Source organism: Zingiber officinale, chromosome 6A (genome assembly GCF_018446385.1).
Source record: "Zingiber officinale cultivar Zhangliang chromosome 6A, Zo_v1.1, whole genome shotgun sequence".
Taxonomy (NCBI): domain Eukaryota; kingdom Viridiplantae; phylum Streptophyta; class Magnoliopsida; order Zingiberales; family Zingiberaceae; genus Zingiber; species Zingiber officinale.
In genome coordinates, this window is record NC_055997.1 from 134,257,841 (window position 1) to 134,275,050 (window position 17,210).

General features: G+C 45.9%; 1 protein-coding gene across 4 annotated transcripts in view; it reads left to right on the forward strand.

Moving 5' to 3' along the window:
- Nucleotides 1-17,210, forward strand: part of LOC121998229 (transcription factor GTE1-like) — a 48,650-nt gene that overhangs the window by 13,819 nt on the left and 17,621 nt on the right. The window contains exon 1 of one of the 4 annotated variants that reach the window (XM_042553032.1): nt 44-64. The exons of the other annotated variants lie outside the window; for them this stretch is intronic. Coding sequence (XP_042408966.1) covers nt 59-64 — 6 coding nt within the window. The 5' untranslated portion in view covers nt 44-58. Of the gene's footprint in view, nt 1-43; nt 65-17,210 lie in introns of those variants that run through there. 4 annotated transcript variants of the gene reach the window in all.

Genomic DNA, 17,210 nt, shown 5'->3' on the forward strand with positions numbered 1-17,210 from the left:
CGGCGCGAACATCCATCCCCCGAAGTTCGACGGAGATTTCGCTACATGGAAGCGAAAAATGGAGGTATTCTTTAAAACAGATTTTGATATTTTAATTACTATGAAATATGGTTTTGCAGCTCCTAAAGACAAAGAAGAAAACACGTGGAGCAAGGAGCAAGCCGACTTCGTCGCCAACGAAAAAACGGAATTCCACCTCCTCAGTGTTCTGCCACCTCAGGAGGTAAGCCGGATCGGAAGTTACGACTCCGCGAAAGATCTCTGGGAGAAATTCCTGGAGCTTCACAAGGGTACATCCGAAGCGAAGCTAGCTAGGTGACGAACCTCCAGATGAACCAAGGCGAGAAGGTAGCGCAGCTCCAAGCAAGGATCAAAGAACTGATCACGCAACTAACCAACCTTGGAGAAGAAGTAACGAACCGGGATTCCATCCGATACGCGCTCAACGCCTTCCTGAGGACTCCAGAATGGACATCCTTAGTAGATGCGCACTACATCTCTAAGGATCTTGAGGTAAGTAGTTTAGAAAATTTGTTTTCAACTTTCGAACTTCACGAATCTCGAATTACAGAAAATCAAGTAGAAAAGTCGAATCTCAACATTGCCCTACGAGCTGAAGAGGACGATCCCGACTCCGAAGCGACGATTGACGAAAACGAAGCTGCGTTAATGGTAAAACGATTTAACAAGTTTTTTAAATCTAACCAATTTAGATCGTAGTCAAGTAAACATCGTCAAAAGAGAAGGACAGTCCGTTGCTACAATTGCAACGAAGAAGGGCACATCAAGGAGGACTGCCCAAAATTGAAGTGCAAGCAAAAAGAGAAGACAAAGACCAATTACAAGAAACCAAATTCCTCCAAGCACAAAAATCTGAAGGCGACATGGGACGACTCTTCATCCTCCGAGTCAGAAGTCGAAGAATTCTCGGGACTAGCATTGGTGGCCAACCACCTCTTTGAAGATAACTCAGACTCAGAGATGAACATTGATCAAGGGGGAGAGAGAGAAGAGGAAAGTTGCGATGAAGGGGGAGCTACCGATAAATAGGTAAGTAAGGTACGTGCCCTAAACCCTAAACAGTCTTTTGAGTTTATTAAAGCTTTGTCTAAAGATCTATTCAAATCAGAAAAAGAAATTGCCAATTTAAAAATAAGTTTGGAAAATTTAAATTTGGAAAATGAGATTTTGCAATTAGAAAATATAAAATTAAAAAATGAAATTGAAAAATTGAAAAGTGATGCATGCTTGAAGAAATTTCCAAGTTCAAAAATTAGGATTTATGGAAAATTAAATTGGTACATTAGAAACCATCATGGTCAACTTAGAAAAGTACCAAGAAACTATATACCCCCTAAGTATCTGACTAATCCAGTAGGAAGGAACCTCTATTGGGTTCCAAAATCCGTACTTAATTAATCCTTTAAAATTAAAGGCTTCAAAAGAGAAAATTAAACATTGATTTTCCTAATGCAGCTTTGACTAGAAAGTGGTTGTTGTTCCAATAACCAAGAAGGCCTAGTGACTCGCCACTACCTGAAAGCCAAATTTAGAAATGAACTGTTTAAATAACGTTTTGATAAAAGCATTGAAAATAAAATTGAATAGTGCTTAGAAAAAGTGTTTGGAACTTAGAATTTTTTTTTAAATTTTTTTTTTTTTTTTTAACATAACCCAGTTTTTTTTTTTTATTTTACTTAGAAATTTGTTTAGAATTTTTTTTAACTTAGAAAATTTTTAGTTGCATTTTGAAAAACATTTTGACACTTAGACAATGTTTAACGTTGAAAATTTTTTTCTTGGATGTTGAAAACTTAGGAAATGTTCATTGAAAATCTTTTTGTCCCCGTTTTTGCTGTGATCAAAGGGGAAGAATAAAAGATAAGTTCAGTTGGGGGGAATTTAAAATTTTTTTTGTATATATTTTAATGTTGCAATTTAGTTCAAAATTGCAAATTTATGCCTGAATTGTTAGTTTAGTAATTTTCTTCAAATTACTATTTGTTTGGTTTACCCCTAACTTGAACTTGGTTGATGCACATCAAAAAGGGGGAGATTGTTGAACCCCGTGGTAGTTTTGATGTGATCAACCAAGTCAAGTTAGTCCTGTGTATTTTGGTCCCTCGTGTCCAAGTGTGCAGAAACTTAAGAGCTCAAGAAGTCGAGCGCAAGACGCAAATGGCGAGAAGGACGACACGGGAGGGAGCCGACGGACTCGGTGCGTCCGAGGGACAAGGCAGTATGGAAGAGTACGCTGGTGGACGAGAAGAAGGCGCGTGACGCTTCCGAGGGATGCGAAGTCGGAGTAGAAGCCCGCGAGAAGGCCGGAATGGGTTCGGGTGAGCCCTATTCCGAGAGGTCGCAATCACCCAAGGAGCAGAGTCAAGCGGAAGATCCAGACCCAAGAGAGTGGAACCCGAGTGGAAGATCTAGACCCAACTGTCAATAGGGTGTTGACTTTTAGGTCCGAGCGCTCAGAACCCTTCCGGGCGCTAGGACCAGAAGTCTATCAGAACGCGATGTGGCACGTTTCTTTATGACGAGGATAAAATTTTATTCCCCTCTAGGTGCCTGGAACCGATCCAGGTGCCTGAAACCCTTCCAGGTACCCCGACCAAGGCTATAAATGCAGTCCGATCCTCGTACTCGGCCGACCGATCCTCTCGAGTCAAACTTGATCCCGAAGGATCAATCGATAAGCTCGAGAACCCCTATATAAAGAGGGTCTCGTAGCTTTAGTTATATCGAAAACAGTGAACTAATACGAACGATTTCAAATACACCTGGACTCTCATTTCCTAAGCAACAGTTCTGTTTTCAAGTGTAAAAGGCTACTCCGCCTTCAGAGAAGGAGACTTCTTTTAGTGCACTCTCTTACTGTCTTGGATTAACAACTTTCTTGGTTGTAACCAAGTAAATAGCTGAGTCTTATATTTCTGTTTATTTTAGTTCTGTTAAATTTCATAACTGTTGCTTTATTTAAGTTGAAAGCCTTGAGAAGGGTTTAGTTTTTATTGCAGGCAATTCACCCCCTCTTGCCGGTCTCCGCTGAACCAACAGGTTGTTGCGATCTACCAGCGTTGCGGCGACCTCCGCGGAGTCGAGGAGGTTGCTATGATCTCATGACCTTTTTTTAAAAAGCTATTAATTATTATTAATATTTACGTTAAAATTTTTATTTTTTAACAGCTAATTCCTTGCCCTTTTAATTTTTTTCGACTTCTTTTTTTTTTTCTTTCTTTTCCTTTGTAAAAAAGAAAAAAAACTCAAAAAATAAAGAAAAAAAAACTCTTGAGGATGTTATTTTTTTTTCTACTTATCTCTTTGTAAGATAAATAAAAGAAAAAAAATAACCCTTTAACATTAAAATGTTGATCCTTTTACACGTGATAGTAAGCAGATTATTAAGAAAGACAAAAAATTAAATATAATATAATTTCTAACTTTATAAAATATATTGCTACTAATAAATTAAATTATTTTATATATAAATTTGATTTAATTTAACCTAAATTGACTTTTACTTAATTAACATTAAACATATTATGTGATATTATGAGATAATATCATAACTAAAACTTAATATTACATTTCAAATATAACTTAATAATAAGCATCTATAGTGATCAAATATTAGTAAAAATATTTTTAATTAATATATTTTATATTTTAAAAAGTACCCAAACTATATCGACACGATACGATACCAAAATTGTATCATTCTGGTCATAAATCGAAATTCTAGCACGACTCAAAATTTTTAACCTTGGCGTAAGGTTCTAAGACTAAAAAAAATTCTCTCCCTCATATATCTCCCATCTTGCCTTGCTAATCATTGTTCTCATATCAAGATGCGATTTTTCAATACGGAAAGATCTTGGTCAATTCACATAGATGTATCCTGATTTCTTACAAATAAAGCGGGTTTTTAAATATTTATTTTGAACCTTAAAATTTCTTACTCTTTTTAAAGACAAAAATTTCATGGGACTATGATGTTTTGTCTGAGAGATCTCAGAGGGGACTTGTCTGATCCTGATCAACTAAGTTTTCTGATTATGACCTAGCTCTCTTTGTTATATCTACTAGCAAACCGTCTAGGGGAAAACATTAAAATTTAACAATCTGATAATAAGAATATGTTCTCTTTCATTGATGATTTGGTCTCCATTTTACACAAGTAACTGCACACCAGAAAAAATAGCCCTATTCTCATACATCCCTTTTACATAAGCCATTCAATTGGAATACCGAATATCCATGTTATTTTGTTTTAATTTTTATATTAGTTTCTTCTCTCCATTATGTTTGCAATAATATAGTTGAAATTAATTAACCAACATGAAGGGAGGTAGAAAACACTTCTAGATATGGGTGCAACAGGCATAAAAAGTGAGATAAAAAAGTTTCAGATGATGTGCATGCATGTAAGAAAAAAAAAGTTCGGAAAATGAAGTCAGAAAAATTAACATTGCATGGTTCAAGATGGTGCCAAATGGCTTCATGAGATCTTGCATTGTGTAAATATATAGTTTCCTTGTAGAACCTTATTACCACTATTACCAATGCTCAGTCTCTTCTCATCTGTACCACCAGAGTTTCCTTTATAAATGTTCAGCTATTTTCTAGTTGTGTAGTACTCCAAAATCTCATTTAGCTTTAACTCCAAGTGTAGACCAAATTCTTAAGATCAGAAACAAAAATGGATGTTCTTCATTTTTCTCTTCTAAATAACATGAATGTAAACAAAGATTGGTATAACCTTCAAAATATCATCTCAAAATATGAACAAATATTGGGGATCTGCAGGCATGATCTAAAAGTTTGTAATAAGTTAGGATTTTATAATATTTTAAACAAATTTGAGGGAGTGTCTTGGATACTATAATAACAATCAAACCTTATTTCATTAGTACGGTCGGGTATATGGATCCTTCTACGCCATGGAGCTTTGTCTCCTACTTTATCATCATCTAATTTAAATAAATTTTATCTTGTTTTATTGTTGCTAACCAAGTCTTTGGTCTTCCTTTAGTCGAGTAAGGACTTGACAAGACATACAAGAAGCTTAAAGAGTTTGTTACTTGACGAGATCAAAGTGTTGATGATGACTTAGCGTGACTAAGGCAACATGCTCATGGCTTGGGGTCTATAGATTCTTTGGAGATAAGGTTACATGAGACAATTGAGGGATTGCAGGATGAGAAAACATTGAGGTCGTGTTGAAGCCGTCGCTCATGGAGCATGACTTGGCACAAAGATAAGTTGGCAGCTCGACGACTCGAGGTTCAATAGGGTTCGGAGAAGGATGATGTGGAACATCCAAGGGATCTCAGGACAAGGAGCATCGAGGTGCAACATTGACAACATTTGGACAGAGAGCAAACTACAAAGCTGAAGCATGAACGATAACATGTGAAACAAGCCAAGCTGTGGGTTTGGTGCATTTGAGGGACTAGTAACTTGATAAGGGACGATTACGGTGGTGATGTCAAGCTGCGGAAGCTAAGCTTTGGTATGAGAGCTATGAGAGTTGAGAGAATGTATCTTTGGGAGAGAGTAGATCTCAACTTAGGCAAGACTCAATCATTAGGATTATCAGAGTTTGGGTTCAACTAGTGAACTGACTTGACTAAAAAGTCAATTCAGCCCGTGAATAAATTGCTTTTGTTTGTGGTTGAATCAACTAGATAGTGATTTGTGGTCTAAAGAATTCTAATAGATTGATGTTACAATTGAAAAGTCGCAAGGAGCTGTTGATTAGATAAAACTGTGCTACAACGGTCATATGACCTAAGGGCTATGGTGCATCAATTGGTTGATGGTGGAATTCAATTGACTTAAATAACCATTGATAGACTCGTGTTGAAGTGATTAAAGGAACTAATCAACTTATGGTGGATTTAATTGACTCATCGGTGATATATCAATTGAATAGCAAGTGAAGATTGAAGGAGTTGAAGGTTATATAAAGGAGAGCAAGGTGGACGTCTGAAAGCTTGCAAAATAGTGATTAGTTAAATCATATTGAGCCTTCCCTTATAATCCTTCAAGCCTTTCTCTCTAAGCTTCTTGTATGCTAGTGTTGTAAGATGTTTCTTCATCTTTGGAGGGAATCCGTAAAATAGAAAGATAGTAGGCAAGAGTAGATATATTTGTAATTCCAAGAGCAATGACTATTCATTCCCATCAAGCATATCGGCAATCACACTACACTAGTCCTAACATCGATTTAAAGGAATTGGTAGCTCTATAGAGGCTTTTACTTGTATATTATTTGAAGAAAACATTACTACTCATGACTACCATCTTCAATTCAGCCTTTTCTTGAGCTTTTCATGATATTATTTTGGATAAAATTGTTTATAGTTAATGATCTTATTTCGGGTTCTACACTACCAAATAAAGCGAATGTTCAAAATCAAGTGGTTGATGCTCTTACTGGAAGACATTCTATACTCATCAGTATACAAGTAAAAGGTGTTAGATTTAAAGTGCTTAATGAACTTTATCAATATGATCCTTTTTTTGGTGAGATTTGGAAACATGCCAAGATAATCGTTGATTGAGATAAAACTTTAGTGATGTTGCAAGAACATTTCTATCTTCCTACCTCAAGATGTTGGACTTTATATCAATTTTCTTATGATCATGAATCATTCAAAATCCTTGAAAGGATTGATAAAATGCTTACAAGATTGAACTTCCTAGACAATATGGTGTTTAAGCTAATTTTGTTGTTGTGGATACTATGTCTTGAGCTTTTCATGATATTATTTTGGATAAAATTGTTTATAGTCAATGATCTTATTTTGGGTTCTACACTACCAAATATAGCGAATGTTCTAAATCAAGTGGTCGATGCTCTTAGTGGAAGACATTCTATACTCATCAGTATTCAAGTAAAAGGTGTTAGATTTAAAGTGCTTAAAGAACTTTATCAGTATGATCCTTATTTTGGTGAGATATGGAAAACATGCCAAGATAATTGTTGATTGAGATAAAACTTTAGTGATGTTGCAAGAACATTTCTATCTTTCTACCTAAAGATGTTGGACTTTATATCAATTTTCTTATGATCATGAATCATTCAAAATCCTTCAAAGGATTGATAAAATGCTTACAAGATTAAACTTCCTAGACAATATGGTGTTTTAGCTAATTTTGTTGTTGTGGATACTATGTCTTGCCAGAGAGAAGATGAAAATGCAAACTTGAGCATGAGTTCATTCAAACCAAGGGAGATTTATGCAGAGTACCAATGTGACTTCTTAACTTCTTGATCTTCTGACACTAGACCATTTTGATCACTCACTTTTTTTTTTTGGGTGAAGATCACTCACTCTTTGATTGTAGAGTTTAAAGCACCTTGAAAAGTGCAACGCAAAGGTACATCAATATAGTCAAACATCAGAAAGATTTACCATCCGGAATGCAAACATGCAAGCATGTCTATTTTGGAACTTGGAAATCTTAGCATGCATATTTTGGTAGCTGAGTACTTTTATTAAATTGACATAGGAACTTGAGATTATTGAAATTATATAGGGTTTACTTGCTCTATAGGCTTTGTAAGTATAAAAGTGCCATTATAGATCTTTTGGAGGATAGTTTGAGAGAATGAATATTAGTTTTGATCCGGCGGTTAGAACAGGGCCCCCCATTTTGAGGGGTCAACGCCACGTGGAAGTCAAAGGGCCAGGTGGCCGACCGGAGAAGGGCGGACCGGTCGGCCGACCGGAGAAGGATGGGCCGATCTCCTGGCCGGCCGACCGGTAAATAACCGATGGTAAAAGGCGCCCCGACAGGGGTCGGGGTTCCGGCACTCGATTGAATAGTAACGAAGGGCCGAGCGGAAGTCATGCTCGGCCGACCACATAAGGTAACATACTGCTAGCAGTCCCCACATAGCACCTTACCGAGGATCTCCCCAGCATACCGATGCATATGGAGGGCCGGACGGGAGACGAGTGCCGGCTGGACGGAGACGAGACGGCCGGGCGCCCCGGCATGGAGTAGGGAGAGAAGGACAAGGAACATCTTACGACAATTGTCAAGCCCTATGACCAAGCCATACTCCAAATCAAGGCAAGGTGTTCTGTCCCATCAAGACATGCCCTGATCAGAGAAGATGGTGTCGTAAGCTCGACAAACACATATCGAGGTACGGGCTAAGGACACATATTCGCCTCGGTAAGTGCTCTTTCACCGCCTATATAAGGAGCCTTATATCACGGAGGTACGCTGCTCTATAATTTTGCACCACTTCTTCATGTTAGCCTCGACTTGAAGGCTGAGGGTCGCCACGGAACCCTTCCCGCCCGACTTTCGCAGGATCGCCGAAGTTCGCACCAAAGATTCAAAGACCCACGCCAAGAACCGGAGAGCTGCCACGCGCCAGTCCGCCGATTCAAATTTTCTGACAGATTAATTGCGCCGTCGAGAACGCCTCCCGCATCCGAACGGAAACAACGGACGAGGCTGGACGACAAGACACGTGACGCTTTCCACGGAGGAACTCGACGCCTCGATCGAGTCGAGGGCCGCTAAGCCAGGAACAAAAACAAGGCACCACCGAGCTACCGAGCAAGAAGCCACATCAAGATCGTGTGGCCGCAAGCACCACAGCCACTTGCCCATTTCCACGAGCTCTATTCCGCACTCAAGCCGCAGAACTAATCGAGATCGGGATCATCTTCGAACGAAATGCCAAGACGAGATACAGAAAAGGAAAGCCCTCGAGCGGACGACGCCCGAGCGGATCAATCAATTTTCGTGAGGCTATTCTACGAGACCCTCCGCCTACACTACGTGCCTCCGACGATCGGCGAGTACAACGGAACCAATGACCCGGACGATCATCCGGTAATTGATAACACCGCAACCCCGCATCAATACACGTACGGGGTGAAGTGTCGAGTTTTCTCACCACCCTCTCCGGATCGGCCAACGACGGTTTCGTAGGTCACGGACGGATCTATCACAAGCTTCAAAGACTTCCGACGCCTTCTTCCACCACTTCGCAAGCAGCAAAAAATAGCGTTAGTCTGTTTGCCATCAAACAGAAGCCCGCGAATCGCCTCCGCATACATCCACGGCTTAACAGAGCGACCACGGACATTCCAACGCCACCTCGAGACCATGATTAACGCTTTCACACAAGGTCTCGTGGACGGGATTTCTTCCGATCACTCATTCGAAGCCGCCCCGAGACTACGACCACATACACCGCCAACGAATACATCAACGCGAGGAAGCGCAAGGGTCTTGAAAGAAACTCCACCGAGCGGCTCCTCCGCCGAACTAAGCCGCACGCTCATCACCCACCCAGAGGACCAAGGTCCGGCAACTGGCCCCCACGCTAGGTCCCACGCAAGAGGTAGCCGCCACCCAAGCCAAAAAGAGATGGACCCCAATGTTCCGCCTCCTTCCATCTGACGACACACATAACACTGTGGATCGCTGTAGTCTTCCTCTAATCGCCCACCCCTTCCCCAGGAGTGCAGGTTCGGTCGCCATCACCGACAGCGACAGAGGTGAAGCCGATCGGACGATAAATGACAGACGACAACAACAGACTCTAGCGGCATCGCCTCCGAGGCGGAGAATCTCCGGATGTTAGGGAACGCCCCGACCGCCCACCCGGAGGAAGAGAATAGAACAACACTTCCCGGGCGAGATCAACATCATACCGTGGGCCGACCGAGGAGACTCCAACCGAGCAAGGAAGGCGAGCGTCCCAGCCCAGATCCACGCAATACCGCAGCCAAGAGCGGCGAGTGGACCCAAATCGCCGCCCGGACTCTAAGGAGTCAAGTGCCTACGACGACGCTCTTCATCAAAGCGGTAATAGCCAACTACACTATTCACCGCGCTTTATTGATAGCTCGGTCAACATCATATTCAAAAAGGCGCTCGATCAATCAGAATCGATCGCCGAGTCGCCGCCCACGACAACCCCTCTACGGATTTACGGCAATGAAGTCCCGCCGGCCGATGATCCTCGCTAGCTATCTCATCGAGAAGAGCGTCAGAGGACGCGGACAAGAAACTTCACGGTGGTCGACTCTCCTCATCATACAACGCTATTTGGGACGACGGCCACGAAGTTCCGAGCGGCCGCTCCACCTTCCACCGAAGATCAAGTTCTCGCCGAGGACAAAGTGGAGAAGCACGGGAGATCAACTAGCAATGCTACGTTGAGACGGTCCGAGCAAGCCAATTCCGCCGAAGTCGCCACGGATCGAGGTGAACGCTTATAACCGAAAAGCCTTCTCTAGTTTACGAAGAAAAGAGGAAGTGCAACCACCCGACCCGAAGTGAGGCCACAACGTTCGTCAAGGTCCGACCGGAGGCAGCCGAAACAGAAGTGATCAAACGCCTCGAGAAACCGCGATGTTCGTCTCGTCAACGCACGAGCCGCCCGGAATTTCGCCAAGCATAACAAGATGAGCTACACGTCCGATCGGACGCAAGCAAAGGAAAAGGGATTTCAAAATAGAATGTCATCATCCGGCGGAAGTCGAGAAGTCGCTGGAGGCCGCCATATACGCGAGGTTCGGGCCTCGAGGCCGGCAAACGTAGTATTAGTCTCCAAGCCGCAACAAGTGGAGAGTGCATAGATTTTCCGGATCTCAACAAAGCTCGCTCGAAGACTTTATCCTCCGCCGGATCGATCACCGGTGGACTCCACCGCAGTCATGAAATGATATGACGCCGACGCTACTAAGGCTATCATCGTGCCGCCCTGAAGATCAAGAAAAGTCACCATACCGACGCACCTATCGCTATAATGCGATGCCGCTCGATCAAGAACGCGAGAGCCACATATCACGCCACGAACAAAGTGTTCAAGGAGCAGATCGGCGAAATCTGGGGACGACATTCTTATCAAGTCCGCCCGAGCGATCTCTTCAAGACACGGAGGAAACTTTCCAACGCTACGGAAATACGGAGTCAAGCTAAACCCCGTATGTCTGCTCGAGCAAAGGAGGGCGCTGGGTTACATAGTGATCGAGCGGGTATCAAGCAAATCCCTTAAAGGTGAAAGCTCTACAAGATACGCCGCCCAAGAAACTGAGGGAAGTGCAGCTCGACCGGCCTGATAATCGCTCTGCCCGTATTCATCTCCAAGACCGCGACCGAGCCCGCCTTTTTCAAAATATCAGCAAGGCCACTAAATTTCACCGACGAAGAATGCGATCGGCTCAAGAATCAAGGCATATCTGAATTCTCCGCTTAGCTAAGCCACCAGTGAGCCTCAGATCTATTTATCTTCAAACGAAAAGCAATGGCTCAGACAGTGAGGGCGAGCGGAGAAGAGCCCAGATATTTTCCGAGCCATATTTTAAAAGATGTCAATCTCGCCACACTGGCTCGAAGTTAGCCGCCTGTTCGCCGCTGCCCCCTACTTCGCGATACCATCATCACAAAACTAATAGCCCGCTCTGACTAGTATTATCAATCCGCGTCCTGACGACTTATTATGGACAACGGAGTCGAGTGAATTCGACATTCAATATCAACTCCGCTCGGCAATAGCGCAGTCCTTAGCAGATTTCATGACCGAGGTGCAAATCCGAGCCCAAGCTATGTGGAAAATATTTCAGGACTGATCATCCACTCAAGTGGGATCGAGTAATCGCCGCTTCTCCCAAAAAGAAAAGACGACTTATCCGTCCTACCGATTACGAGCTACAAACAACGGTCGAGTATTGGCCTCATACCGGCTTGCAGGCAGCTCGGCATGTGGGAGCCGGACGGGTGACTATACATTCAGATTCTCAGTTGGCCGCTCAGCAGCTCTCTGGTACTTTTGAGATTAACAACGCTCGGCTCAAACTCTATGCTGAAGCCTTTGAGAAGCTCAGAGCCAATTTCAGAGAGGTCATCATCCAAAAGGTACCCCGAGCGGAAAATCAAGCGGCCGATGAGTTTGCCAAACTTGCAAGTGCAATAACGCCGTTCGTCACCCAGTCGCCAATCGAACAAGTATCTTTGGTGGCGCACGTCGACCGGATGGAAGCCTTCACATTCCCAAGTGATTGGAGGACACCCATCATGGAGTTTCTCCGCTCGGGAGCTACGCCATCCGATCACCATGAAGCCCAACTTCTCAGGAGAAGGGCCGGTCGGTTCACACTTATTGGAGATCAACTCTACAAGAAGACTTTCTCCCGCCCGCTGTTGAAATGCGTGAGCTCGGAAGACGCGGCGTACATCCTCCAAGAAGTGCACCAAGGATCATGCGGAGGACATCCGGGCGGGCGATCACTGGCTAAAAAGATACTGCTGGTCGGATACTTCGCCAACCCGCAAACAGACGCCGGACCGTCGCGACGCGCCTTTCTTGCCGTATATCATAATTTCTCACACCGACCGAAGAAATGAAGCAACATCGGTTCCGCCCTTCACCAACGGGAACGGATATCAGGTCCATTCCTACGGCGACCGGGCAATGGAAATTTTACTAGTGGCGCGATTATTTTTCCAAACGGGTGAGGCCGAGCCGCCACCAAGATCACCGAGCGTACGGTCAAGAAGTTTATCCGCGTAACATCATCTGTCGGTTCGCATCCCCGCCGACTTATTTCCGACAACGGGCGACAGCTCACAAGAAAATCGTCAAGATCGTGCAAAAGCTACGAGATCGAACAACACTTCACGTCCGTCGACATATCCCCAAAGCAACGGTCGCCGAGGTAGCCAATCGGGAAATTCTTCGCATTCTGCGCTTACGGGAGGAAGCTGGGTAGATGAAGTGCCGGGCGTCTTACGGGCCATCCGAACGACCAAGGAAGGAATCGTGTCACGCCTTCCATCTAGTGTACGGGCGGCGGTTATTCCTGGCCGGTCAAGGCCGAGTCCGCCGGATCCGTAATTATGACGACAACGCCGAGTGGAGGAATATGGATTTGGTCGAAGAAGAAAGAGCCAAGGCGTCCGTCTGTCACGGGCGCATCGTTAAAGAACGGGCGTAATTACAACCGCGCGAATCCCTGGATCATTCTGTGTCGGCGATCTGTCTCGAAGAAAGCGGTCGGTTCGCGACGCCGGCAAGCTAGAAGCTCATGGGCGGCCCTTCAAAATCATCGAAAGCTCGCCGGCGCTATTATTCGAGGACGAAGACGGCAAGAATCGATAAAGCCGGAGCGCGAATCATCTTTAGCCTTATCGAGCTGGGTGAAAGGTGCACTGATGTAACTCATTTTTGTATATATTTTGGGCCGCCTATGTACTTGTAATGCAGGAAGCAAAAATGATTAAAGGGCAAATAGCTTCGCCGAACGGCCGCTTCAAAGTTAGCCTTAATAGGCCGTCAAGCTCCGACGTTAAAAATCGAGAGACGAGCCGGCGTCTATAAACCCTCCGAGCGGAAGACCGTCGAGCTCCGATGTTAAAAATCGAGAGACGAGCCGGCGTCTATAAATCTGCCGAGCGGAAGACCGTCGAGCTCCGACGGTAAAAATCGATGTTAAAAGGCGTGCAACCGGAGCCTATAAAACCGCAGGACGGGTAGCTCTCTGCGTGGTCCTACTCGATTGTAAAGGCCGACCTCAGATCGGGTATGCCGATGAGGCAAGAATAAAGAAAGCGTGGGGCCGAGCGACTCCTTTATAAAATGTACTTGGGACGCGAGAAAACTGTGACCGAGACGAAAGTAAAGATGGGACGCTAGTCGAACAAACAAATAACAAAAGGAGACAATCCACTTACGCCGAGCGACGGACAGACAAAATTTATAATATTCGCCCCGAATGGCAGGCATACAAAAGATTACACACTTAGAGAAATTACATAAACCCCTCATTCCTTATCATCAAAGTTAAAGAGAGAGTCGGGGATGGAGCCCATCATGGCCGCCAAATCTTCTGGGGGCACGGACAGCTCGGTAGGTATGTGGCCTTTGGTCTTCAGATATTCCACTGCCACTTTGATCGTCTCTTCAAAAGTTAAGGACAGCTTGTCGCTGAACTTTTCGCCAAATTCATCCGAGCGGACGAATGCTTTGCGCGCTTCCGCCGACCGATCGGGCTCCCCATCTTGATATTCTTTAAGAGTGGCTCCGGAAGCGTCAAGGGCCGCCTGAAGATCTTTCAAAGCCCCTTCCGCTTTAACCTGGTCGGCCGAGCGGCCCTCCCGTTCACTGCTCTAGCCCCCGGTTGTCTACCTTCATCATATCCATGTCGTCGATGGCTTGACGCTTCCGGGTGGTCGCGGTCTTTATCTCCTTATCTCGCTGCTTGACCAAAGCCTCGAGTCGAGCCACTTTGCTCGACAAGCCGGAGGACTTACCCCGTTCGGCTTCTAGCAACTTTTTGGCCTTCTCCAGAGCGGCCGTTGACTGTCTGCTTTCTCCCGCTGCTTTGAGCTTTTTCAGCTCGTCCTCCAGTTCGGCTAGGCGATTGCTGATAGCAATCTGCTCCACCCAATTCTGCAAACGGACAGGAGCAAGTTAGAAACTAAATCCAAACAACTAACAAGGCAAAGAAATACCCCGGTCGCCTGTTGTAAATTGCTGTCGCCTAGTTGACCGGGAGTCATCATTGCAATTCAGAGCCGAGCATCCTCCCAGGCTTTGGCAAGAGGGCCCGTAAGGGTGATCTGCTGTTCGGGGACCATTGGCCGATCAGCAGCCGCCATATATTCCTCCGACGGAAGGCGCAGGACAGTTTTTATCAATCTCGGGCCGCTCGGATCGCCTTGGGACAAAGCCGCTTTATCAGACGGCTCACCGCTTGAGGAAGGAAGGTCGCCCAATCGCCTAAGGCGACGCATGGTTCGAGGAGGATTGGCGGGCGGCACCTCAGAGGTAGCCCTAGGAGAGCCGCGCGGTGTGGGGGTACTCTCTATAGAGACCGTCCCGGACAGCACTGGAGCTTCATCGCCCCGCTCGGACTGCGGTTCATCAGATGGAGTTGGTTGAGAGGCTGGCTCTGGCCGTCTGCGTTTCCGAGCTGCCAGGGGAACTTCGTCGACCGAACGGCCCTCTACCTCGACTTGAGTAGAGGGCTCTATATCGCCCGCAGCCTCGTCTAGAGAGGCAGAAGCGTCTAAGGCTTCGGGGACACTCTGAGTCCCCTCACCCTCTCCGCTGGCCGGACCAGCTGAGGCCAAGCTCAGCTCGGCGACCTCCCTATTCTCAGCGGCTCGCAGTTTCAGCCGCTCGGTAGCCTTTGCGCGCCACATAACTTCTACCGCAGAAACAAAGAATAAATCAGTTAGAACAAAAGAAACGGGAAGATAAGAGAACTTACTCACGCCGCAAGGCGATCACCGATAAGATGTTTAATATATACAAGACTCCTAAGGAGCAATTATTGATGTGATAATACTGACTTGGCCTATCAGACGAAGGTAGCCGATCGCCTTAAACTCATTGAGTTCCCATACCGGCATCGTCGCCATTCGATACTAAGGCGGTCTGGGAAACGACGAGAAAAATGCTCCTTCCAAGGTTTATTGAGCTCGGCATATTATCAAAAAGGACAAAACCTATCCTAGATCGAAAACGAAAGTACCCCACTCGGCTTGCTTAGTAGTAGAAGTAGTGGAACACTTGGGGTCCAACGGACGTTGTTCATTTTAAAGAATCCACCCCGCCAAGAAATTGATCAATTTAACTACGGCCGAGCTGGACGCGAAAGTAGTGCAGACTGCAAGAAAAACTTATGGGTAGAAAGCGAGTCCGCCAAAATCGATCTCTAAGAAAAGAACGTGCGGCGGTTCTGAGGTCTGCCGGGAGTGGCTAATACTACGTGGTGGTCAGGATTTCATAGGTCCGAGCGAGGCGCAGACGCCCTCCTCAAACCGGCTCTCCACGGTCGCACTAAAGACCGGAGCGCCATGGCTCACGAGGTACTAGTCATGGTATAAGGCAAGGAACGAACGCGGAATGAAAGGAAAAGGAAATAAAGCAAGGAAAGAAGGGGGCAGAATGATAGAGACAACTAACAGGAAAAAAAGGAGGGAGGAAGCGAGGAAAAGAAAGGCTTACGAGCAAAAGGATGGTCGCAAGGGGCCTCGAGGTCGCCGGAGAAGAAAGGAGCAGCGGGGCGTCGGGGATCGATGAAGCCGAAATGCGGCGAAGAAGAGAAGTCGCGAGCTTTATAACGTCGGCCGCAAGCAGCTTCCACCATCCGATTCAGGTCGTGAAGAACGAGGCCATCATCCAGCCGTTCATTTCAAACGGCGACTGTCCCATCGGAGGTAACGCCACCGCCATACGCTGACAAAAGCGAGATCGCCACGTGTCAGCAGGATACCGGTCACATTTAATGAGCGCCCCTTACCGCGCGCAGCGCACGTGGTTGGCAGTAGGGGAGGGGATTCAGCAGGGATTCCAAGGGAATACAAGGCACGGGCAAGACACCGCCAAACGGATGAGCATCCCTAAGCCTGGCCGAGCGGACTAATGCAGCGGTCGTTACTCAGTCAGATCGGCAGTCCAGTCAGTCGGACTTCGCCTCCTTCGACTAGACTTGAGGGGGAGGCGCATTTTGATGGGTCAACGCCACGTGGAAGTCAAAGGGCCAGGTGGCCGACCGGAGAAGGGCGGACCGGTCGGCCGACCGGAGAAGGATGGGCCGACCTCCTGGCCGGCCGACCGATAAATAACCGATGGTAAAAGGCGCCCCAACAGGGGTCGGGGTTCCGGCACTCGATTGAACAGTAACGAAGGGCCGAGTGGAAGTCATGCTCGGCCGACCACATAAGGCAACATACTGCTAGCAGTCCCCACATAGCACCTTATCGAGGATCTCCCCAGCACACCGATGCATATGGAGGGCCGGACGGGAGACGAGTGCCGGCCGGTCGGACGGGAGATGAGTGCCGGCCGACCGGGCGCCCCGGCATGGAGTAGGGAGAGAAGGACAAGGAACATCTTATGACAGCTGTCAAGTCCTATGACTAGGCCATACTCCAAATCTGGCGGCAAGGTGTTCTACTGTCCCATCGAAGACATGCCTGGACTGTAGCAGTATGGTGTCAGGTAAGCTTTCTGACAAACACATACCGAGGGATGGGCTAAGGACACGTATTTGCCTCGGTAGGTGTGCGTAAGCTCTTTCACCGCTCTATATAAGGAGCCTTATACTTCGCCGGAGGTACGCGTTCTACAATTTTTGCAGCCACTTCTTCACTGTTAGCTTGCCTGACTTGAGCGTTGGAGGGTCGCCGCCGGGAACCCCTTCCCGGCCCGACTTCTT